The following is a 27,315-nucleotide window of genomic DNA, read 5'->3' on the forward strand; positions in this document are numbered from 1 at the left end:
AAAGAAACTTTCAAATAAGGTTTTTAAGTTCACATCTGGCAATAAAACATACAATACACAAATGATATTGTTAATTTCTTGCCTAAACTGGCCACCAGACAATTTTGTCTTGGGTACCAAATGTGATGCAGTGTTTAAGAGCAGTTTATTTGGGACAATATTCTTCTTCAAATTAGCAGTAGGAATCTGCATTATGCTTACCTTCCAAAGTAAGGGAGGGAATGCAATTAGATTAAGTTACATTTTGTATACATATCTAAAATTATGATTTACACCTGACTTTACATACTGACTTTACACATGGTACTAAGGCATAATTCGATTTGTTTATGGCTAGGTATGTTTCACCATCACAGCTGTTTGTGAAATATGAATTATGGCTAGTGCAATTATGTATTTATTTACTTTTTAAATTTGATTCCTATCACAGCTTTCATTAAGAGCTCAAGGCAGTGTACATAATGTTCTTCCTGTTTTTTTCCCTCAGGTAGGCTTTCCTTGGGGTAGATTAAGCTGAGAAAATGACTGGGCCCAATGTCACCCTGAGAGCTTTGTTCCATGAATCCAGCCCATTATGACTTATTCAATCATTCTACTTAAACTATGGTTTAGCATATTTTATGCAGTTTTATGAGTAAAAAAACTTGTGCCAATATGAAATATCATTAACCTGTTTTCAAGGTTTAAAATAGCTACAATGTTTTCTTTATAGCTCTGGTAGATCTGGTGATATTTATATCGATTCAGTCATTTTCAGTCATACACAGAAGAATGAATTTCTGCAGGATGCGTACCATTGAAAATGAGACCAGAACAGAATTGGTGAATAAAAAATACAAGTACTGAATGTTTTTCTCTAGATTCTTCTTCTGTGACCTATAATGCCATTTTTATATATAATAGGAATGGTAAGAAAATGTAAAATTGTACGTAATGGCATAGCAACATTTTAAAAGGCCACCATGTTCAAAAAATATTTTTGTCTGAAAGAAAAACATTTAGAGAACAACTAATGAGATAGAGTACATTTGGAATTTTGAACTGTTGTGGATATTCTCTCAAAATCTGAGATGAATTATTTTCAAAACTGCAGCCATGGTGGATATATACTGCATATACTGCATTGTGGGTATATACTGCATAGACATAGAATTCCATTTAAAACTAAAGATAAAGGTTTCCCCTCTCCAGTCATGTCCGACTCTAGGGGGCAGTGCTCATCTCGGTTTCTGAGCTGTGAGAGCCAGCATTGTCCGAAGGTCATGTGGCCAGCATGAGTATATGCAAAAGTGCACAGAATGCTGTTTGCTTTTCAACTGAAGTGGTACCTATTTATCTACTTGCATTTGCATGCTTTCAAATTGCTAGGTTGGACAGGAGCTGGGGCAAGTAACGGGAGATCACCCCATCACACTCAGGTCTTGAACCTAGGCGAACAAGCTCAGGTCTCTAACTGAGCCATAATGCCCCCGCAATTCCATTTACTAGAAGGCAAACAGACAAGGTTATTTTATATTGCAACTATTTACCATCTAAACTTATTTTTACCATTTCCACTGCTAGTGATTTTTTTTCAATCACGCAGCATAATAATCCAACCATTTGCTTGTCAGTGTAAGCCCTATCTTCATTGGTAATATATTACTTCAACAATTGTTGGATGACGCATTAATGTGCTATCAATCTTTAATGAGGAAATGGCTAAAGTACCAGGCTGAAGTCACCTGTGTTTTTCCCCCTTATAACAAGTCTCAATTAAGTTTTATCTACTGTTTGTGAGAATGCTTACCATAATACTTCGTATTTCTGCATAGCTTGTCATGCTAAATACTGCTGAAAGCAATGGACTTACTTTAATTGAACACAGGATCAGGCTGTACTTTCATAATCCAGAACTCAATAGATAGCTGCAAAAAGGCTCCATGGGACTAAATGAGTAATGCCTTTGAATAAACATGATATTATTGTATGTCGTGAATATCTCCCTCTGAACCAGTTCTGTCAGGGCACATCATGTCAGTATTTTTTGTTTAATAATTTTATTGATAATATGGTAAAAACTAATACAAATTAAATTAGAAGGGGGAAAAATCAGGTGCAGAAAAAAAAAAGAAAAAAGATGAAAGAAAAAGGCAACAAATGAAATAATAAAGGCTTCCAACCTTTATTGCATCAAGCATGAGCTGATAAACTAAAGTTTCACTATTTGAAAGTTACAGATAAAAAATTCTCCTTTTTATAGCCTAACTTTTATCTCTAGTATCTTCTTTCATTTTTTTTAATCTTAAAGCAAAAAATAACTGATATTCCAATAACTTTTTGTCACCCAATCTGTTTAAACCTTTGTTAAAATACTTTTTTTTTGCTTTTTGCAAATTGCATAATATTTTTAATTCTTAAGTCTGCTTAAAACTTTTCAAATTCAAAAAAAGATAAAACTGATCAGCTGTCAAATTAAGCTTGCTGTTTTGAAAATCTCTGATAATTATAAAGTGATTAAATTCAACATTTCCAAACATAATTAGAAAGTGAGTTTGGCTGGCTTATAGTCCTTATGAAATGCTCTGCCATTGCTGAGAGCAAAGATGTTGTCTCTCTTGACTCCTGGTGCTCAAACGCACAGCAGACTGCTGTTTGTAAGTACGTAACTACAATTCAGACACTTGTAAACAATCTCCCAATCTCTCCATCTTTGGAAAACCAAAAAAACCAATCTAATTGCCAGTCTTCTGTTCTTCACAACGATTGTCATCTCTGATTTGTGGAGACATCTTTAGTTAGCCATGACGTACACCAGAAACCACTTATTCTGTTTGATTACTGATTATATATTTTGCACCACTTATTCTGACACCACTATATAGTATTACATATTGCATTTAATGTGTAACAATGCATATTACCTAGAAAAGTATGGTATGTCAGGTGATATACTAATTTTAAATACATTCCAATGCTGGATTAGAATTTAGATTAGACTAGTTTGATATAGATGCTGCCTTATTTATGAGTTTTGTAAAAAAAAAAAAAAGTTATATAATGCCATTCAAAGACCGGATTCCCACCCTGTACCAGGTCATAATGTTATTTTGAGAACTCACATCATGAAAAGTTGTGGATTTGTTACCTACTGCAGTATGTTAGCCCAGCCAATTTTGGCATATTTAATATATTACAATTTAAGAAAATAGTGCGATATATATGAGCTCCAGTAATAAATTTTCTCTCCATCCTCTCTATTATGTCTCTCTTCCATATGCTCTACAAAGAGGTAGCAATGTATGTGCATTCAGAATATGTCTTTCTCTGTGAAATGGCTTTGTGTTAATCCTGTATTTAAAAGTAACTCCTTCAGCAGCAGTTCAGATATAATTATTTCATGTAGCTCTGTATTGTTCAATATTTAGATTTATTAAAATAGGCTTAGTGTCAAAATAATGTCAACTAAGAACAAACAATGTATTTGTTTTTATAATTTATTTAATTAAATAAGAATATATAACAATGGAACAAATGGAATTTGCCCCTTTGATGGAATGCAAATACCTATTATATCTAAATACAGTATATACACTCTGGGGGGAAATTTGCTACCTGGTTAATTTTATGTTAATTTTAGTGTTAGTCATTCAATTAGGTTAGTTCAGTGGTTCCTAACGTGGGGCTTGCCCCATGCCCCACAGGGAGGCAATTTGATTTTTAATGGGGGCAATTTGAACCTTGTTTAAACCAAGTTAATGGCCTTTTAGGCTTCCTAAAGTGAGTAGAGTTCACTTTTTGAGTAAAGTAAAAATTATATGTCACAGAGGAGGGGGGAATCAGGATTTTAAAGATGCTTAGGTGGGGCATGGCCAAATAAAGGTTGGGCATCACTGGGTTAGTTAATGTGATTTTAAATTCCAATGTTATTTATAGGGAGAATAAGTATCTTCACATCTATAATGTGGAGAAAAAGAATTTTGAAGGAACTTCTCTTTCCACAAATTTCACAGAACTTTGTACTGTCAATACTGGATCCATACCATTAAGTTAAGCTATAACAATTTGGAGAAAATAAAAGTAGAGACATAGTTGGGTAAGTAAGGAAAGAACCCCTGTTTCTCAGCTCATTTTTTTAATACTTATTATCCACTGAACTATTTTTTTCGTTCTTGATAATGCCACTTCTGGAAAGAACTAATAATATTTAAAGCAGCTATGTCTAACCCGCAGGCCACATGTGGCCTTGAACAGCTACTAATGTGGCCCAAGATTATAAACTTTTAACACTATTATGTGATTTATATACATTATATGACACATTTTTATGTGGCCCAAGATAGTTCTTCTTCACTCAGTGCAATCCAGACAAGCCAAAAGGTTGGACATCATGATTTAAACTGCTACATAACAATATTTTATTATTGTATGCCAGTGGTGGGTTTCAATTTATTTTACTACTGGTTCGTTAGTGTGCATGTGTGCGCTTGTACGACGCTTCTGTGCATGTGGAAACACAACCAGGCTGGTAGGCAGAGCCTCCTGATTCCGCTATTACCGGTTCACCTGATCTGGGGTGAACAGGCAGAAACCCACCTCTGTTGTATGTGGTTGTTTAGTATAGCACTCTGGGAGAGCTACACTCTGAAAGATACTTTCTAAATATTGTACTAAATACTTGAATTTGTAAAGGAAGTGCCTAATTATCATAAATGTAGGCAACTTTCATATGTCTCATTTATTGCTCTTTTGACTGTATTGCTATGCATGGGTCAGATAGAAATGTAATTTTAAATGGGATTATATCAGGTTTTTATCACACAGAAGGGCAATGCATATTAAAACTTCCTGTTTTCTTCCAGCAGAAAGTGAACTGGTATTATCTGTCTGAAGTACATGCTGAAGTTCTTTTACAATTTTGCTTACTTGTTGCTTCAGCATAAATATTTGACTGACTCTTTTCTACCTGATAATGTGTGCTTACATGATTTTAAAAAGGAGTGGAGGAAAATATAATACATGAATGATAGTGATATGAATTAAGAGGATATCATTAATGTCCTTTATGCTTTCATCTTTCAATTTAACTAGCAGTTGAATTATTATTTTTTCTCCAGTGGAACTAGTGAAGTTTTCAAACAAACGGAACCCTTGTCACCATTAATTTTACTGAAACTGCACCTGCTATGACAATTTTCAAGGATGTCAACCTCTCCCATGCATCCCAATTGCTCTTGTGCCCTCGGGGAATTGCACCAGATTAAAATATAAATCCTCTAATTTGCCAACAAATACTTGGCAGCATTTACAGCTTGGTGAAAATCAAGCATTGGGAATCCTATTAAATTTTATGCTGCTGTTTGGAACCTGACATCTGCTCACATTTACTGCTGGGAATTGATGATACGTTCATTGAGTTGCCATATTCCATTACACAGCAGTTGTTATAGGCTCTCAAATCCCCAGTGGTTAATTTCTAAAAAAAGGAAATGCCAGCGGTTAGCTTTGGGGGTGAAATTTTCTGATTAGGAAGCCCTTCCTTTACTCCCTGATGTATGCTGCAGATTCTCTCTGCTTTGTCAATGGTGTGTAGGAAATACACTATAAGCCTGCCTAGGGCATTTTTGTCTGTTCTTAAATCATCTTTTCCCTAAACTAAACCTTGGCATAGAAAATAGATACGAAGACTGAATCCTGGAAAGCTCTGGTATAAAACTATAGTACATAAAATAAAGTGAATGTAGCAAAGTGCTTTGATGATCTGTGTTGAATGTCTTCTGGCTTCCTCCATTCCCTGAATGATATACCATATAACCTGAGGCATAGTTTCCTGTTTCTTCATAATTCGTTCATAAAAGCCAATAAAACAAGGGATAGATCATAAGGATAAACAAGAGTTGCCATGGAGATAATATGCTACCATTTTATGTTGCAATTGAAATTGCATATATTTGGCATGCCACACATGGCTCCAGTAGGCATAAAATTCTATATAATTTCTGCATCCCTCTGAGACGCTTCATGAGAAAGCCTACCTGCTCTTTCTTCCCATTCAGGGAAGAAAGGAACGGCAATTTGTTCTGGTTGAGAAATACAAGGACAGCAAACCAAGCCTGCCAAAAATCACTCTTTTATGTATCTGTTCATCATGCAGGGCTCTTGCCCTCTTTGGCATCTGGCCCTTCTATCAGCCAGTTCTGGGCCACTCACTCCCGCTTCTGCAGTTCTAAATGGAAAAGAAATGAATATGCAATGTTTTCTGCAAAACCAGGCTGGAAGTCATTGGAAGCTTACCCAACAGGTTAGAACTTCCTGTCCTTATTTATGTAACTCTTCAATTGTGTACAAAGCTTAAGAACCAGCGGATACATGGGTTAGGAAATACTGCATTTCAACAAAAGGAATTACTTGAGATTCAGAAGTCCAGATTAATGAAGGAAGGAGCTACCTACATAGCAAATTCAATCCACGTACACGTTGGATAAGTGCAAGTAACTTTCTAAGCATAGGAGAAGGTTTGTTCAGCAGCTTCTTCATTTCCCCCCTCTGGGGTACAATCTGTCTTGTTCTTTCTTTTCTCACCACCTCCATTTTTTTCACTTTCAAAACAGAGAAGGTACTGCCATTGTACCTGCCATCCTGCCAAGAGCTCTTCTGGGGAAGGAAAGAGGGAAGGCAGTACTTGTGAACAATTAAAAATATTTACACACACATTGGGCTGGTGATGTAAGAGCGCTGGACTTGAACTCAGTGATTTAGAGTCACGTTTCTCAACAGCAGCAACTTTAAGATGTGAAGACTTAAAATGCTAGAATTCCTTGGTGCTGTAAAGGTTTGTGTGACCTGTCAGTTTACCAGCCTGCCTTACAATCTGAATAAGTAAATACGGGAGAAAATGTTGCATTGAGCAATGTGAGGGAGAAAAAAAATCTTATCTGAAGAAGGTGTTTCCTACACATATGAAGAAATATCTCTACATACAGATGTAATGAAGAATCTTTTACCTGATTCCCCTAATATCAATACCTCCATTGTCTTGAGAATTAGTACTATCATCATTGGTTTGTAACTCACCAGTTACATGTTGGTACTTCTGTCAACTCTGCATCCTAGAAGGACCTTCAGAGTACAAATGAAGATAAATAACAAATTAGCACATCAACCAGCATATAACTGCTAGTTGATGTGCTGGTTTGCTATTTATTTATCTTCATAAATTGTGCCTGAACACACCTTAAAAATACTAGCCACCAGCCACTGAACCAGCAAAAAAAGTATTGCCCTGATAGGTGAATGCTGCCCTGACAAGTGAATCTTATTATATCTCACTAAGAAAGCCAGCAAGGGGTTTTCTCTTGATACTGCAGTGTTAATGCACAACACATTAAGCAAAGTCATCCCCTATTTAATTTCCCCTCCCAAAGAGCATCACCTGCTATAGGAAATATAATCAATGTTTTCTCAATATGTGATGTGGGATGGGTATGGACAGGTACCTTGGATGGTAAATATGGTAAAATCCCACCATATGTCAAGTTGTCTAATAGGCTGCAGGTTTGACATAGGGCATAAAAAGAAACAGGATGGTGTTCCTCCAATGTATTGGAAGTTCTCACATTGCCCCCCATGATACTTCTATGAGCTTGTCACCTGTCCTTCAGGCTATGAGGTACAAAGGAAGGACTAGGTGAAGGGAAAGGAAGAAATAAGTAATGAGCAAGCTTTGTCCTTGATGCACACTGCAGGGAAATAGCGATGCTGCCAATGAGTGGCCATGACTAACACCACCCAGAAGTAGCCTATTAATAGGCACAATGGTACTGCCCCTCCTCATCCCAACTATAAAAGATTCAGTTATTGGCGGAAGTAGATAATTTGTATTGGCTCACCTGTTAAGCAACCCATTCATGACAGAACCAGCAACAAACACAGCTGATTCTCTTTCCCACTGTAAATTGTCTTCTCTGTAACAGAGAATTAAAAGCAATGGTCTTTTGTTTTCCTAACACGCTTTTAGCACTCTTCTAAGTGTTAATCTGGGTTTATAAAAGAGGTAGTGGGAGAAAAATTATAACTGGTTCTCCAATGGAAAAATTTGTTTGGGGCACCTAGCATTAGTTCCTAGGGAAAAATCCCACCTCAAGAGAGTGAGATCCCAAAATAAGAAAATTCAAATGCAATCCATCAATCAATGTTTAAGCCAATCAAATTAGAAACCAAGTAAAAGCAATCAAAGCATAGGAAAGTCACACTGAGTACTGGGCCCAGTCAGGAGAAAGATTTTGTCACTGAAGTAAACCTTTTAAAAAGGAAGGGAATGGTTCCATATTGTCTTCGTTGTGCCTTTTTTCTGGCATAGAAGATGGAGTATTTCTTCCTGGACTGGTTACAAGCCATGGAAACAGTATCCTAATCATCAGATATTTGGGACTGGAAGTCAGGAAATAGTTTTCTAGTGACTAGTGTCAGATAGCTGTGAGTTAAAATATGGATTTTATTTCACAGAAAATAAGAAAATAGAAAATAAATAGATTAACAGTAGACCAACAATCAAGAAGTTAACAATACTCCTATTAAGGAGCCACCAACTCAGACAAACAAGCTAACAGTAAACAACAGCCTAACAAGGAACCACGAAGACCACTCCCACCAATGCTGACAGGGCAAATCACTAGTATATAAACTTAGAGCAAACTTTATTCCCTTGTAACTGATTGTGTTATTTAGTTTGATTATGAGATGTCTGCAAGAAAACAACTAAGCTCAAGGGCCTCACGGTTCAACCCTGAGCTACAAGTATTCTCTTCTATTGGTATTACAGAAAATAATTTCCTTGGTGCTTTCTTAGTTTTTGCCTTTATTCTGATTCTGTGACAGCTTCCCTGGTTGAAAGAGCAATTTGCTGGGAAAAACTCTTCAGAATCAGTTTTGGTGAAGGTGCTGGCCTACAAACCAAGAGAGTGAGTTCTAATCCCACCTTTGGCATGAAAGCCAGTTGCTTGACTCTAGGCCACTGATTCTCTTTCAGCCCAACTCATCTCATAGAGTTCTTGTGGAGAAAATAGGAGGAGGAGGAAACATTAAGTAACTCTGCCATCTTGAGTTATGGAAATTATTGAGGCAGAATAAACATTGAATACTGAAATAACATAAAATAAATAAGTAGTACTTTTTCCCTCACCTGGCTAAATAGCTGATGAGAACATTTGACCCCCTTTTTTCCTCCTGAATCACACAATGCAGATAAGGATTTTTACCTGGAATAACATAAATAATGACAATGCCCTGAATAGATTGTTATAGGAGAATGAGAGAATCCAAGAGGGATGATGAGGAAATGCTTTAAAGCAGCCTTTATGAATCCTTTTATACCACCACCAGCCCTTGAAATAATGTTCGGATCTCAGGGAAACACCAAATAAAAATTGCAAAAATATGAAAATTTCACAATACAATTTATTTTTAACTGACACAATGTTTTGCAATGTTTACAATAAGAGAAAAACAGCAGGCTGGCAATTTAGTCATGACCCATAAATTTTACCATCACCAAGCATGCTAGCACTGTACAGTGTGCAAAGTTCAAAAATTCTGAGTCAGAGAGTTTTTTTGTTCCCAATCTCTCACAGAATCCCTAGAAACTTTTCACAGGGCCCCTAGTTAGGAAATACTGCAGTAGGGACTTCCTCCAAGGAACCAGAGAGGGCAGTCCACCGTCTTCCAAGTATGTGCTTACAAATACATTCTGTTGGAAGAGCAGTGAACCCCAAGAAACACCTGTTATTCCACAGCAAAATCTGATGGATCGTAATCTGTGCTTGTACAAACAGCCATACTACATTTGATAAAAGTGGGAGGATCAAAGTAAATGTGCTTGGATAAAAACCCATTATTCCATAGGATTGCAATAGGTAGGGATTTTTCAATAACACTTTAAATGAAATCTTTTGTATCTGTGTGCATATGTGCGTGTGTTTGTGTGTGCGTCTTCGAGTCATTCTTGACTCCTGGGGAGTGCTTGGACAAGTCCCTGCAGTTCTCTTGACAAGGTTTTTCAGAAGGGGCTTAGCATTGGCCCTCAGCAGGGTTGAGCACAACTGGCCCAAGGTTACCCAGTTGGCTTTGTGCCCAAGGCAGGACTAGAATTCCCAGTCTCCCAATCACTAGCCTGATGTTTTAACCACGATACCCAATATGGAAATAATAGCAGATTACCGCAGAGTGGTTTGACGTATTCTTGCAGAACAGCAGTGTTGCTTCATGTAGTTTGTTGTTTACTTAAAACATTCCAAATGCTATTTTTATCATTCAGTAAAATCGAGGTGCAGATTGGTGGGACAAAAGGGCCTACATTATTACACACACACTTTCTCTCTAATTGTACAAATGTCTGCAGTGTGGTAACCCATCACTGAATCTAGGCAACAAAAGTATCACATTTCATGATACTTGACTGCAGATGGTTTCAACTCGAACAGCTAAGCTATATTCCTGATGGAAACAGATCTGTGATTTATACATAATTTCTGGTTGCCAGAGTGTATCATTCCACTCCTCCCTTTTAATAAAGGCTCTGGGTTAGAACAGTTTGTTATGTAAGAATGCAAACTATATTCAGACCCACCATAATTATCCTAACTGCATCATCACCTATTTTTAACACCAAAGGCACCAGGGAAGTTTGTATTACATTGTTCAGAGAACAAACAGGCAACAGATATGTGCATCCAAAATGAAATATGATTTAACGATGGCTTGAGTGGGGCTTGTTATAAGTACAGTAGATAAACAAGTTATTCTTTTACTTCATTAACACTAAATTCCAATGACATGCTTCTAATATTGTATTTTTATTCAAATTGTAAAATGCCCAAATATATCCAATTTTCCTAGTCTGAATAACCATTTAAAAGGCCTAGCTTTCTCTGCAAAATAGCTTTAACAAGTGATGTTGGTAAGATCTAATGGTTAGCTTCATGGAGTAGCTACAATGAGAGAGAAACCTAATACTTCTCTCTCCAGTAATGACAAGCAATAAAATCGTGGAAAGAAACATCTTGTGATCTGATAATCAAGTGGCTGTAATGCTATTTAGAATTATTTTAGGAGCATTTAGTCATATGTGGGAAGAGAATATAAATATAAGTGACTCTCCTGAATGGCAGCACTTATTCCTGCTCAAGAGGTCAGATGCAGTCTCCTCTATGCAATCTATTCTATGTCTACCCTTCAGTTATTAATGAGACAAAAAGAACATATTAACTTTTTTGTGTATATTTTCCTTGGGCAACAAATCCAGAGATTGGAAATTTAGGATAGTATGCAGTTCAGTACTGGCTTCACAAAGTAATCACAAAGTTGATTCTCAGGTAATCAACTACAATTGAAATTAAATCTTATATTCAATTCATATTCACACCCTGGTCAGTGTCTCTTTGCACTTCTACCATCAGGCAGAAGACATCAAAGTATAGCCAGCCGAACAAATAGGTTTAAAGATAGTTTCTATCCTTGGACTGTGAGACTTTTAAATACAACCACAATCACTCCATGCACACACTAGTTTTTTCCTTTTTCTTTCTGTTATAATTTTGCACCAGTGAGGTTAAAACCAATTTTGCATTTAAGTACAATGACAATAAATATTATATTAAAATACTTACTAAATATTCAGAAGCACCATCCCCCCAATAATTATTTACTATGTAGAATCCATTTCTATTTAGGATTCATTATCAAGTAAATATGAGAACCAGCATCGCAAAGTAGTTGATTAGATTTGAATCCATAATCTTCAGTGAAGAAGTTTCAGCATGCAATGGTTTGGTTCAAGTTAATGATGATAATAATAATGATGCACATAAGACTTCTGGGTATCAAAACCAGATGTAGAGAAATCCACCAAATCATCATGATTATTTAAAAAAAAGATTTAGGGGCTTGGGATTTTAAAAAATACAAATTCAGAAGAACTACAGCTATGGTAAAACAACACAAGGAACAAAAGGCAAAATTAGGGCAGTAAAAGGTAGAACAGAATGAATTGTGCAAGTATTACAAAAGAAAAAGCGTGTCAGTTACTATAACCTGAAGCACGCATGAGTGCTGCATGAGCTATTTTTGTGGTTACCACAGTTTAATACAAGCTATTACATTCACTAGTGAGAACTTATTGTGCTTTGAAAGTTTGTGTTGTTTAAGCACCATGCCTTGAGGACGGCATAGAAGTTGAGAACAGATTTTAATGTTCAGCTCTCCCGTGGACATACAAGAAGGCATAAAGCTTGATTGGGACTTCAGCTATGAATATATAAGTGCAGATAATTAAGAAATATACAAAGGTAGTTTGGTCAGTAATATAATTAATTGCTATACTGTAGGTTTTTTTGGGAGTTGTGATTAGAATCATATATATTCAAGGTTTTCTTTTAAAATATAGTTGCCATTTTTTTCCAATAGAGATTTCTGCTTTGGATCTTACATAGCTACATAACAAAGGAGAAATTCAACTAGTTAGGCACATTCTCAAAAATGTGCCTAACTATAATTTGTTTTGCCACACAATTATTATTGTATTTTAAGAAGGCAACAAGCCATAACAAAGAGTGCAGTCTGATCCATTTCATCAACCACTTGTTTGGTGTTAGGTGACATCTAGTCATGTGGGGGGGGGAGTACACTCTTTGAATTCTGTGGTTTTATGTATCAGGACATAGTAAAAATAATCTGGTCCTCAGCAGTTCTTAAAAGTAGGTAAATACAACCTCAGCTGAACAATAACACATGACATATTGCACTATGTCATCATTTATTTTACAAAAAGAAAGCCAAAATGGAGAAGTGGTATGTGAAAAACTAAGTACACCTTATGATTTCATAGCTTGTAGAACCATCTTTAGCAGCAATAACTTGAAGTAATCGTTTTCTGTATGACTTTATGAATCTTCTGTCACATCGTTGTGGAGGAATTTTGGCCCATTCGTTGCAATATTGTTTCAGGTTTGTGGGCATTTGTTTATGCCCAGCTCTCTTGAGGTCCTGCATTTCAGTCAGGTTGGGTCTGAACTTTGGGCCATTACAATGCCTTGATTCTTTTCTTTTTCAGTCATTCTGTTGTAAATTTGCTGATGTGCTTGGGATCATTGTCCTGTTGCATGGCCCAGTATCAGTCAAGTTTTAGCTGTCGGATAAATGACCTCACATTTGACTTTAGAATATTTTGCAATACAAAATTGTTCATGGTTGAGTCAATGTCTGCAAGGTTCTCAGGTGATGTAATTGCAAAATAAGCGTAAATCATCACCCTTCCACCACACTTGGCAGTTGGTATGAGTTGTTTGTGCTGATATATTGTTGGGTTTCGCCAAACTTAGCACTGTGCATTATGACCAAACATCTCCATTTTGATTTCATCTATCAAAAAAAAAATGTTCCAGAATTTTGTGATTGGTTCAGATGCAACTTTGCAAACCTAAGCCATGCCGCTATGTTGGTTTTTTTTTTTTTAAGAGAAGAGGCTTTCTCCTGCTAACCCTTCCAAACAAGACACACTTGTTCAGCTTTTTTTCTAATTGTACTGTCATGAACTTCAACATTTAACATGCTGAGATTAACACTTGGATTTTATTTTTTTGCAGTTTTCTGAGCATTACATGATCTGACCTTGGGGAAAATTTCTTGAGACGTCTACTCCTGAGAAGATTGGCAACTGCCTTGAATGTTTTCCACTTATGATGTTCCTCACTGTAGAATGATGGACTTTAAATTGTTTGGAAATGGCTTTATAACCCTTCCCAGATTGTTGGGCAGCAACAATTGCTTCTCTAAGATCATTGCTAATGTCTGTACTCTTTGGCATTGTGTTAACACACATACCTCAGTGCTGGAGACCAGCAAACTCCTAAAACTTTGGCTTTTATAGAGTTAGTCGTACTTACTGATCAATTGATCAAGGGCTCTTGATTAGAAGACTTGGCTACTACCTAGCCTCTTCATACCTATGGAAGAAGTACCAATGTACTTAGTTTTCCACAAGGCTTCTTCATTTTGGCTTCCTTTTTGTAAAATAAAATACATGGTGTCATGCATTGTTGTTCATCTGAGATTGAATACCTACTTATAAAAACTGCTAAGGACCAGATGATTTTTACTATGTCCTAATACATAAATCTGTAGAGATTCTCAGTCATCCAGGTCAGGCTTGTCCAAAAGGTGCTTTTTCAGGAGGCAACTGGATTCTCTTGTTTTTTTCTTTTGAAGACATTTCGCTTCTCACAGGACTATGTCGTATGGAATCTATTTCCTGACATCATCTACCCTGAAAGACTGACAATAACTGCTAATAGCCAAACCATCAATGACATGGAAAGGGGCAACTGCCTACATTTAGGCTTGTATCCCGTAATATTTTTATAGTTGAAAATGAGAAATAGCATTTGTAATTAATGTCAAAAAACTCAGTACTGTGAAAATTGTTACTATTTTATAGAATTTAACAGAATTTTGTAGAATTTAACAAAATCACAGAAAGCAACTAATGACATTGAATGTGTGACATTGAATTGCAATAGTAATTTTTCTACATTACTTGTAATCATTAAAACAGCAATAAGAATAGAAAATAAAATTCAGGCACATATTGCTGTGGTATTCTGATTAGCTGCTTTAGAAAATATGTGTTTCTGGGTGTGTATTTGAGAGTGTGTGTTTGTATATTTGAGTGTGAGTGGGAGATTACCTTTGTGGAGGAAGGGAAAGAATTCTTTAGCAGCCAATACACTTACAGGTTTTCTTTTTGTTATATTTTATTTTTACAAGTGATAGCGTGTTTGTTTCTATAAAAATGATGCTTGATTCAGGTTGTAAATAAACCCTCTGCAAATAAACAACCACAGAAATTCAGCTTATTGTCAATGACATGTATAAGACACATTGAAATATTTTTAATTAGCTAAATGAGAATTACTGTATATATTTATTTTGGAAAAAAATCCTGCAGCATATATATTCACTGTATGAGAAAAAGTTATTTCCTGTTTATTTCCTTTATCAAGTACTTGGAGCTGAATGGTGAAAAACATAATCAATGGAAAATCATAAAGAAAAAACTGCATTCATTCAGTTTGTGTTGCATTTACAGTAAGTTTCTCTGACCTGAAAAATAAAATAAAAAACAGTTTAACAGAGCATTTAAAAATGTACCAACCAAATGAATAATAAAAAATACTATCAATTTGAAATAGAATGTGCTTTGTAATTTCTAATATATTGGCTGATTTTAATCAAAAGAGATTCTAGCTCATGCTGTTTTTCCCACTGCTTTGACACAATGGACTTCTCCACATAATAGTCATTAGAGCAATAACACTCCATTGAACAGATTGCACAATTCTGATTACTGTATTTTTCGGAGTATAAGATGTACCTTTTTCCCTCAAAAAAGAGGGTGAAAATCTGGGTGTGTCTTATTCACTGAATGCAACATTTTTGGCCTCCCGAAACCCTGCCCCCCTTTGGCATCCATAGCCTTTAGGAGGCTTATAGAGTGCTCCTGGGAGCTGGGGAGGGCAAAAATGAGCAAAAAAAATGGGCCTTTTATTGCTCGTTTTTGCCCCCCACCCCCGCCTCCAGGAGCACTCTATAAGCCTCCTAAAGGCTATGGATGCCACTTCTTTGACAAAATAACGGGGCTATTTTCATGAAAAATGGGCTGTTTTCAGGAGGTCTGCAGAGTGCAAAAACTTTTTTTAATTTGCCTCTTCAAAATCTTGGTGCATCTTATACTCTGGTGTGTCTTATACTCCAAAAAATACGGTATGTCAAATTGAATGTTTGAATTTATGTCAAATTTTGCTTATGTCAAATTATGTACAGAACTGTGCAAATGTCTTAGGCTCTCTTTAGATTTGTTGTTGCAGCAATGGTATAATGACCATATATAATTATGTCTCTGTCTCCTTATTAGAATATAACCAGAAATTACAGGTATTTTGTGTGCAGAATCCAAAACAGGAAAAAGCAGAAAAAAGAGCTTCCATAGGCCAAAGTGACAAGTATATAGTGTGACCTTCCTTTATAGCTGAGCAAAGCAGACACCTGGCCCCCATAAACCTAAATGGAATGGAATCCTAATTTGACAGAGATAAAATCATACTGTTGCATCAGCAAGGCTACTCTCAAGGGGAAAAAACAAACTGGATATTCAAGATGTGGTATTCAAGACCCAAAAAATAATTATGGTCATTAAAATCTTGCTAGAACAACAAAGCAGGTGGTGGCTAAGACTTTTGCACAGTACTATCTATAAAATGTATGTTACATGACTGTATAATATTTTGGCAGTGATATCTATTTTTATCATTGGGCATATCATTTCACAATGAATTAGGTTCACTCACAAATTCACTACTTTTTAATCATAATAAGTAGCAGAAATTATATGTCCAGAAATACAGGAGCCAGGGATTCAGACATTAGTACTTCAAATACAAATTAAGTCACAAGATAAGCTGGAAGCATTTTATATTGGTAGCCAGTGAACAACCAAAGATGGGAAGGTGGCTAAAGGCTGGACCATTAGACGTTTTATGATAAGAGTTGCCCTAGGCCCCAAAGGTTTGTGTTTGTGGATGGTTTCTGTTAGTTTTCTCCTTGCCCAAAGTTATCTTTTGTGGTTGAGACAAGCTACAATTATTCCACAAGTTAGAATCTTTGCATATTATCTTATACAATTTTCTGATGTGCTTTGTTAGCAGTAGCCACATTTAGCAGTATCTTTTTTGGCATGGACCTGAGGAGTGAAAAGCTAAAAAGTATTAATCCCCTTTTGGGTTGTTAAAATTTTTGCATACATTTGCTATTAATTGCTATTAAATAATTATTTCTAAGAGAAAAAATAACATCAAAATTAAAAACATTTGTAGCAGATAACATTCCATAATGGTGTAGGGTTTCCTGCCTAAGCAGGGGGTTGGACTAGAAGACCTCTGAGATCCCTTCCAACTCAGTTATTCTATTATTGTGTTCTGTTCATTGGCAAAGATATGCAAACTTCATAAAAATCTAAAAATGGATGAATACTTTTTCATAGAACTGTACATTGCTAGCAATGTGAGTGAGGGCTGGTGGAGTAAAGGCACTTTAGTATAATTTTGATTATTCTATGTGTGCTTATGTGGAGCTGAATGCTAAGATGCTCCCCTAGTATCTTAGTATGAGCACTGTGTATATATACTTAGTTTCTTTAAATATACTATATAATTCCATACAAAATGAATAGTTTGGTGACTATTGCATTTCAAAATACTTTATTAGAGGATCTACACATGTTCTGCAGAGTTATCCATGGCAGTTTTTAATAAAAAGTTAATTGAAAAGCAAATGTCTTACGCCAACATTCTATATCTTCCCAAGATGCATGCTGTTACATGGTAAAACGTGGCTTTTTTCATTCATTTTGCATATTTCCAGAATTTCTCGTGCTCTAAATATTACATTGAAAAATAAAATTAGTTGACAAAAGAGTTTTATTAGAATTATCTTATTTCTTTATTAATCCAATTTTATAAAAGCAACTCTGAGCAGTGCACACCAATCTTCTTCTCAAACACCCCAATGTTTTACATTGCAATAACATTTCCAAAAGACTTTTGCAGCAGTTTTTAACAAAAGAATGCAAATGTTACTCATAACCCCATTCAAACAATAACTCAGCAAAGGAGTTCAAAGTAGGTCTGGGAACATGGGAGTGAAAGAGCAAGATTTTCTGGAATTTCCAGGCTTTTGCTACCTCAAAAGTAACTTGGGCAACAGTTTTGTTTTATTAAAATCCCAGAAAGGAATCAGGAGAATTTTCTTTTGTCAGCTTCAGGTATGCAACCAAGCAACCCAATGCAAGTCCCTTTCAAGGGAATGAAGGGCTTTGGCACCCACAGGATCATTCATATACCATTCCGACCAGAGGTAGTACTCAGCCAGTTCTCTCCAGTTTGGGCGAACCGATAGTGACAGTTGCAGGAGGCTCTGCTCACCCGCCCCGACGTAATGAGTGAGCACTGCACATGCATGTGCTCACATTTGCAAACCAGTAGGGAAGGTAAATTAATCCCACCTCTGATTCTGACCTATAATTATTGCAACCTGCCTAGCAGCCCACCATCAATGTAAATATCCCCAGCAGTAAATTTATGTCACAACATTTTAATCAAACATATCTGGGTCATTTGAAATGGATATCACACACCTTCCCATTTTATCCTATCCTTCCATGGACAATCATCCAAAGGGATTGTATTTATCCCTGGACTTTTAATTTTTAGTTGAGTTATTATCATTATTGCTTATATAAAGGACAAGAAAATTTAAATCAAATAATAAAATACCAATACCAAATCAAGACTAACCACATTGTTATATGGCTAGAAAATTACAGCAGAGAAATTTAACTTACTTCTTGTTTTTCACGATTCTGATCCGAATTTTGTAAAGATGGTATTTTGGATATTTCAGGTTTCTTAGACTCCCTTTTCAGCACTCTTACCTGTTTAACTTTTACAAGAAAAAATAACTATTTCTAAAACTGCACATTTTCTTTTCTTTTTTTATCTTTCCTTTTTTTTAGAACTATGGGTTTAGATCCATTTGTTGTTTTAGAAATGGCTAGTACATACTATATAAAAGTAAAAAGTTGTAATAACATTATCTTATTCTATTGTGCTAAAAAGAGTCGGAAGCCAATGTTTTTTTTTTCTTTTTCCCTCTTAACACTACCCTTCTTTTTCCCTCTTCCTTCCTCATTTTCCCAATATTTCACCTTTTTTTGTATATCTTCATAATATTATGTCTGTCTGGTTTGGCTCTGTGACCAAACAAGACAGACAGACACAGACTTCAATGGATAATTAGAACTGCAGAAAAAACAATTGCTACCAACCTGGCTTCCATTGAGGACCTATATACTGCACAAGTCAAAAAGAGGGCTGTGAAAGTATCTACAGACCCCTCACATCCTGGAATTGTTTCAACTTCTAGCCTCAAAATGATGCTATAGGGCACTGCATACCAGAACAACTAGACAGAAAAACAGTTTTTCCCCGAATGCCTTCACTCTGCTAAACAACTAATTCCCATAACACTGTCAAACTATTTATTAAGACTATATTACTATTTATTCTTCTCATCCTTCCTATTACCTATCTCCTCCCACTTATGAATATAACCTTGTTGCTTGTATCTTTACTATTTATATTGTTTTATTTGTTTCCTAGTATGATTTGATTGCTTATTTAGTAACCTATGACTATCACTAAGTGTTGTATCTTATGATTCTTGATGAATGTATTTTTTCGTTTTATGTACACTGAGAGTATATGTACCAAAGACAAATTCCTTGTGTGTCTAATCACACTTGGCCAATAAAGAATTCTATTCTATACCCATGGCACATTTTCTGTTTTGAAGAAATATTCCAAAAACTACAACTCAATAGCTAACAAAACCATTGAAGATTGCAAAAGGAAACCACTGCAAAAGGAAAAAGTATTTGTTTATCAAAGCGTTCATATTTTAATTCAGCTTTCAATATATATATATCTGGGGACCTCAGCCTATATGATGAAAAATAAATGAAAGGACCCACTTGCAGGAGCATAATACCTGTCAGAAAAGCAACATTAATCACTGCCTCTGGTCCAAATTTGAAACTCTTAGCATTTAAAAAATGTTTAGGCTGCTTAGCATTTAAAAAATGGCCCAAGGAAGTTTTTTAAAAAGCAACTGAAAACAGAAATCATAGATAATAAACCACTATTATAAACCACTATTAATAAACCAATATTTATTAGTGAAATGAACTCTGGGGAATGTCATTTGAGACTATGAATACATACTTTTTACTTTCATGCCACTAGTCTCTTCAGAATAGGTCTGAAGTTGAATGCAGCAACAGATATCATATCCTTATGTAATGACCATGTGTGACATTACATACTTATACACACACATAAATACTGTTTTCTATTTATTTGGGTGCTTGTTTGGTTATCTACTGCTTATAGACATATATGGCCTCAATGAACGCAGAAGTATGATTTGCCTTCTATTGCCAGATTCCGTTTCAAATATGCTCTAATGGGGCAGTGGCATGGCTAGCAAAATGTCAGTGTATATTTGCTATCTTGCATTGCATTATACAAAAGATAGTTCACCAATAAAAAAGTAATACTTCTCTTCCCATACCACTTGTATTGCAAGCCTTTTTAGAAAATGAGGGGGTTCCAAAGCACTTTCTCAGTTGGTTATGGAATTTCTCCAGTTCAAAGAAAATAAACTAATACACATTCTTGGTCATCTTGTGGCCAAATTATTCAGGACTTTACCTTTTAGTATTTTATTTATATTTAAAATATTATAATGGAACTACATTTTTACTGGAGAAAGCAGCATAGGATAGAGGGGCTGTTTAATTTGATCTTTTAAAAAATCAAACAAAAATAAGTGCAAACGGTAGCATTTGCACAATACATGTAGTCCTGTATACAACCAAACCCCAAATTTCTATGGCTAAACAAGGCAATTGTTATGTTTTGCCCCATTTTACAACCTTTTTTGCAACAGTTGTTAAATGAATCCCTGCAGTTATTACGTTAATAACATGCTTGTTAATAGCAATAGCAATAGCAGTTAGACTTATATACCGCTTCATAGGGCTTCCAGCCCTCTCTAAGCGGTTTACAGAGTCAGCATATTGCCCCCAACAACAATCCAGGTCCTCATTTTACCCACCTCGGAAGGATGGAAGGCTGAGTCAACCCTGAGCCGGTGAGATTTGAACAGCCGAATTGCAGAACTGCAGTCAGCTGAAGTAGCCTGCAGTGCTGCATTTAACCACTGCGCCACCTCGGCTCTCTAAGTAAATCTGGCTTCCTCATTGACTGCTTGTCAGATCACAAAAGATGATCACATGACCTTGGGACACTGCAACCATCATAAATATGAGCCAGTTGCCAAACGTTTGAATTTTGATCACATGTCCATGGGGATGCTGTAGTAGTCGTTAAGTGTGAAAAACAATCGTAAGTTGCTTTTTCAAGTATTGTTGTAAATTCAAATGGTCACTAAACAAATGATTGTAAGTCGAGGACCACAAGTAATGTTTCTAATGGGGAAATATGAAGGCTAAATATAAACACTAAAGCTCCATTTGAATTGTGGGCAAATATGCTTGCTGGCTGTGACTTAAAGTCAGCCATACGTAACTGTACTCCAGTAATAGCTGGATTTTTTCCCATTTCCAATAATTTTTGGATTTAGTTTGTATTCAAGCATCCCTTTACAAAGAAAAGATGCTACTCCAGTTGTGTACTAAACAAAAAGACTGTTTACTGTCAATGAATTTTTGGGGAACTATTTCTTTAAATCTGATGTAATGCTACTTCATATTTAAAGTCCATAATTACAGATACACATTTCAGGTGTAAGGCCCATAATTATATACACAAAGATATTCACAAAGACCTGTAGAATATAACAAACATACTTTCCATTGCTTTCAATTCTTTCTGTTGCCCTGTTGTATTTAGTTCTGGCAAGTGAATTTCTCTTTTCTCACATCTTGAAATGTTGCGTTTCTTCCTGTTTATGTTCACCATTTGATCAATTTGAGCAGCTCTTTCATACAGGGATACTTTCTCCATTTGGTTCTAAACATGGAATAATTATGCATCCAAGGAAACATCTATACCATGATTATAATATAATTTATATCAAATCAGCAACACAACACTTCAGGGAACAATTGTACATACAACACCACCAGATGCCGTGCACAAACCTCATTTTAAGAAAATAAAAAAGAATTTTAAAAAATTAACTCATCAGATATATAAGAAATTGACCCTAGTCATGCAAGATAACTATTCTTGGAAGACATCTTTGAGAATTCATTAAGATTTAATTTTTTAAATTATTTTTATTCATTTCTGCCTTTCCTGTAACATACTAAAAATCTTTCCTTTATTTAGAGAAAGCTTATATCAATAGGAAGTAGAAGTTCTTTAAAAAATATTGGGCAAACTAAATCAATGTATTTGGTGCTTTAGTAACTGACAGCATTCAGCATTATGTCTCTGAAAAATCCAACAATACAGTACTTGCTTGGTTTACATTTTCTACTAAGATTTGTTTATTTTACCTGCTAAAAAATAAGAAGCAGCAACTTCCTTTGAAAAAAAATGGGAAAGCCAAGGTAATTTTTGAAATGTGTTTCCAAGCATATTTCTCTAAAATAATTATTTAACTGGCACACCAAAGGCTATGAATCAGAATTCAATAGTCACTCTTTAAAAATTTTGCTACTTTCAGCTATCACATTCAAATAGGCCTTTTCTGTAACCAAAACCACCAAAAAAAGCCAAAGAGATAGTCAGTGACAGTTATTTATTTTCCAATTCAGATCATAGGAACAAGCTATGGTCCAGAGGCCAGGAAAATGTAGACATCAACCTGTCCATTTAACATTAAGTTGTTTACTCATTTTTAGAAGCCTGAAAAAATGCAAACATTTTACAATGGAATATAATTGAATTGGAATAAACTCCAGGCTATACTAGAACAACAGAACCTATTGGATGTTTTAACACTGGGGATGAACCAGTGGTGCTATTTAGTTGGTTCTATCAGGTTCAGGCAAACGGTAGCAGTGGCTGCGGGAGGCTCCGTCTACCCGCTCGGACATCATCATGTCTGATTTTTGACACTCTGTGCATGCGCAGAAGGTACTGCGCATGCATAGAGGTGCACACACACATTTGCAAACCAGTAGCAAAAGTAAGTTGATTACATCCCTGGGATGAACAAAGATGGACTTCATTTAGCAACCTCAACTGAAACCAATAACTCAGATGTTAAGCAAAGCAGTCCCTAGGTGAAAAATCATGTGACCTCAACAGTGCTCATCATTTGATTTCAGCTTTCTTTTAGTGGCAGAAAATATGACTCAAAACAGCTAGGTGAATCCAAACAATGAGGAAAATTTCCAGAATTCAATTTACAAGGAAGCTGGGTAAAAGGAAAAATCTTATGGCCCATTTTTCCTTCTTCCCTCCCCACACTTGGATAATTAGCAAGAAAAGAACTAAGAACTATTTGCATTAATTGGATAGGAATGGATTACAAGAGAGTAGGTTAGCATACAATGGGGAATACACATCTAAAGGAAGGTGCTAGCACTTTTCCTATCAAGCTCATGGCTGCCAGCTTCCTAGAGGCAAAAGAATCTTCAATGTGAAATTAGTTAGGGTCTGGTTATTGTCCGGCAGCAGTGCAAGCCCATTGGACAGTTCCAATCAACTAATGAAAGTCACAGAGCTGAGTTTGTTAACTTGAGGTTAGCACCTTCTGGAGAGATACTGCATTGTGGAGAAAAGCATCTCAAGAAGAGATAGCTTGCTTAAATAATAATCTCTCCGCCCTGCTGGGGACAACAAAATAAAAACAAAAGAAACAAGTCAGGTGTAGACAATCCAATATTGTACTAGTTGACTATAATAGCAAATGTGACTGAGAAACAATGCGAAGGTCATATATGCAGACATTGGCTGCAAAGTTCCTTTTTTTATCACCATTGTAACTGCAAGTGGTCATAGTAAGAGGCAATTGCTAAATGTGATTACCTATACAGCAAATCAAAACACTACAAAAGTCAGCAAGTATAATATTGACAAATTTGCTTGAGTCTAGCTGAAATCAGAAGTGGCATTATTTCCTCACTGATTTAAAAGGGCATAGGAGGTATTTTTTAATGTATTCAAATATGAGACCATCAAATAGGAATACTGATTTTAAGATACATAAGCCTCCAAATAGGACGTATCCTGATTTGTTTTTTTTTAAATCCCACCTTTATTACCTTATAAAGGTAGTGAACATAACTAATACTCCTTCCTGCTCCTATTTTTCCCATGACAACAGCCCTGTGAGGTAAGTTCAGCTAAGAGAGAGTGACTGGCCTAAAGTCACTCAGCTGGTTTTTCATACCTAAGGTAGATGAACCTCCTTCCTGCTTTACCTGTAGCTGGGCTATAAACCATGTTTAAACAAAAAAAAATAGTTTGTCAAATCTAGTATAGCTTAAAATTAATTGGAAAATAATTTGATTTATAATTGTTTTAGTGCATGAACTATAGTATTTTACAAAATATTTTTTTTATCATTACTTGAGTCAGAACTCCATCTTCTTGACGACTGTTTGAACCTATTTGTCCTACTGATGGCCAAGGACTTCGCCGTTTCTTTGCTTTTTCTGGAAGTCTGATAAAGAAAGAATACATTTATTCTTGGACAATAATTGAGCACTTGAGAGTGTAATGTTTTCCTCCAAAATGAAATTAAAAAACATGTTTCATATATCATTTTAAAACATTTATCCTGAAAAGATGATTTTTAAATAAGGAGTCAAAAACATATTTAAATCTATGAATTAAAAAAATCCTACTCTTTAAAGCTTTGAATGAGGCCTGAGGGTTGACTGAGATGTTTTCCTTCTATTAATAGAAATTGTTGGTTGGTGGGAATGGAAGTTACTCTTATTCCCAGGATCTAATTTTGTGATGTTTATGAATGCAATATTATAATTACATGTTGTATAGTATAGTATTAATCCAAGTTATGGAGAGGAAATAAAACATTGCTTCAGGTTGGTTGTGATTGAGGAAGCCTATAAACCCTATAAAATGAATAAAAATTAATACCCTTTCCTATCCTCCATCCAACTCTCCCCTATACATGGCCAGCATTCAGTTTTCCAATCGATACCTTGAATTAGGACACAGGAAATGTGAACTGAAATTCGCAGTAAGATTTCCACAGTTTGGATGTATCCGTGGCATTGTTGTACAGGGTGTCTGTGGAGCTTCATCCTTCATCCCACCAGCATCAATGCCAACTGTTATCAAGCTGGTACCATCACCAATTGTGGGTTTGTTCTCATAAGGTAAGTTTAGAGCATTCTGAGACAAAGTCACCCACTGTGAAACAGCATCTTCTTGTTCATTTCTTTTAAGCTCTGAAATTTCAGATTTTCCCCCTTTCACTTTAATACCTTTGATCTTCATCTCCTTTGACTTTCTGTCTTTTTCCATTTCCTAAAACAGGTAATACATTCAAACTTTGTGCAAATACATCTACTCATACTATACAATGTGAAACATGTTTATGAAATTCATTGAAAAATGAAACTGTTCAAATCATTTCGGAACATGAATTTAAAAGTAGTTATTTTGGTAGATAACAACATAAGGAAGGCCCTGCTTTATTTACTCATAGTTTCAATAGATAAACCTGTGTAAATTTTACATAATCTTCTAATCCAGAATACTAACTCAACAACTATGGAACACTAACTTTGATAGATGAAATGTCATCTTGCCAGTAGAATCCATGAACCTGATTCTCTGGATAATATGCTGGGAGTATTAACTGTGGAATTCTCTTACTAAAATAATTGAGAATATTTTCTTTACAGGGATACTGCATTAAACAATCTTTTAACACTTTAAAGCTAATACATTTGTTACATCAAAATACTGTCGCACAAATCCATTTCATCAGGTGATTGTAACAAACTTATATGTTTTTGGGAGTTGCAAAACTCTTTGTTGGTTTTGCTGCAAAAAACATGCCAGCTATTCCTCTGGAGCTCGCTACACCGAAAACAATATTGGAAATATTTCTTCAGTTATAAAGGCATTTTATTTTACAATTAATGTAATTGAAAAAAAAGCAGTTTAGAGCTCTCAGTTCAGTAATATTAGAAAAACTAGACCTGAGATTTTCTTATTAACGTTAAATTGTTTGCCTTACAGCCTAATTAAGCAGCCTATTATAAAACCAATTCTAGTGTAAATCAATTATCTAGAATGAACCTAATGCCAATAATTTGGTATCACATTCTATCACATTGTATTTTTAGGATATCTTATTATTACCAATATAGACTTCCAATTTTATGTCTCCCAATTTCTAGCCTGATGCCATAGCCACTACACCAAATGTTTATTATCTATTTTAATACATGTTTTAACCAATGGCTTTGATATTTTATTTGTACACCACTCAGAGTCCCTCTGTGTGGGAGTTGGATGGTTTCTTAAATAAACGAGGGTGAAGATTCGTTCTCCGAGCTTGTGGGTTGGTTTCCAAATATTTCATTACGAAGCTAGGTAACATCTTCAGCAGAGTTTAGGGAATGTCAGTGTTGATATTCTTCTGTTTATAAGGGCTTCGTATGGTCAATAAGTCTTGTGATGGGTAAGTTGTGGGTGTGTCAAATGAGGAATCTTGTAATGGCTATTGTGATAAGTCAGGTGTGAGTTATCAGTGAGAGTCTTGTGATGGGTCTTAAATTCACAATTCTTTAATCAAAATTCTTAATTAAGCCTTGTTTAACTTGATATTCATGAGCTTTTTTGAGCAAAAATTCCCACAATTTTGGGAGTTGTAATTGCCAATAGACCTGACTTGTTGAGATAAGACTAAATCACTGTATTAAGAGAAGAATAAATTAATTTGTATGGAAATTAATTTAATATAACTATAAAATATGATTAAATAAACCATACATAAAGCAATATAATGGTACAGTATATCTGTAGATATTTAACAGATAATTTGTATATGTTATATGTTGTGTCATAGATCAAACATTTTAAAAGAATAATCATAAATCATTCTTACCTTTACAGTTACAGGACCATTCTGAGACATGTTAATATGAACTATTCTCTTTTCATCTTTGATTTGTTCCATCTCTTTGTTATTGTCTCTGAATTTTGAAAGATAATTCAGCTTTGCTTCTTGTAGTAATTTGCTTTTCAATTCTGGTAGGAATCTGATATGAAAAACGACATTATTTAAATTACACTGACAATTTCAAATATAATCTTCTCCAGTTGCTTGATTCCCTACAACAATTTGGTTCTTCCTACTTTCCCAACCACCTACTTCTTTCTAGAGACGAAACTATTGTATATGCAATAAAGTAAGCATAATTCATAGAGAAATTAATGCAATAGACAGTTCACATAAATTTCAGTATCCAGCTTCAGTTACTGCCATATATCTACACTCTATACAAAGCAAATATACTGTACAAAGCATACAAATGACAACACATGTTCTCTATATCATAGATTTGATCTCGCTGGAAAAGACTTAAAGGATTTGCTGGTGTGCTCTCTTTCCATGTTAAATATTTACTTCTCAGTACAAAATATATGTTCTCTTTCCAATTCTCTTTCAATCTTGACAAATTATGCACTGTTTTATGTGTTGTGTTTAAAA

The 27,315-nt window shown here is 35.3% G+C and overlaps 1 protein-coding gene across 1 annotated transcript in view; it reads right to left on the bottom strand.

The window, feature by feature from the left end:
- The window catches only part of LOC116503536 (serine/threonine-protein phosphatase PP2A-1 catalytic subunit-like), a 68,622-nt gene that overhangs the window by 24,153 nt on the left and 17,154 nt on the right, over positions 1 to 27,315 (bottom strand). The window contains 5 exon segments of the mRNA XM_032210000.1: positions 18,428 to 18,525; positions 21,515 to 21,677; positions 24,192 to 24,285; positions 24,790 to 25,118; positions 26,710 to 26,863. Coding sequence (XP_032065891.1) covers positions 18,428 to 18,525; positions 21,515 to 21,677; positions 24,192 to 24,285; positions 24,790 to 25,118; positions 26,710 to 26,863 — 838 coding nt within the window.

This window comes from Thamnophis elegans, chromosome 2 (assembly GCF_009769535.1).
Source record: "Thamnophis elegans isolate rThaEle1 chromosome 2, rThaEle1.pri, whole genome shotgun sequence".
In the NCBI taxonomy this organism is placed as follows: Eukaryota; Metazoa; Chordata; class Lepidosauria; order Squamata; family Colubridae; genus Thamnophis; species Thamnophis elegans.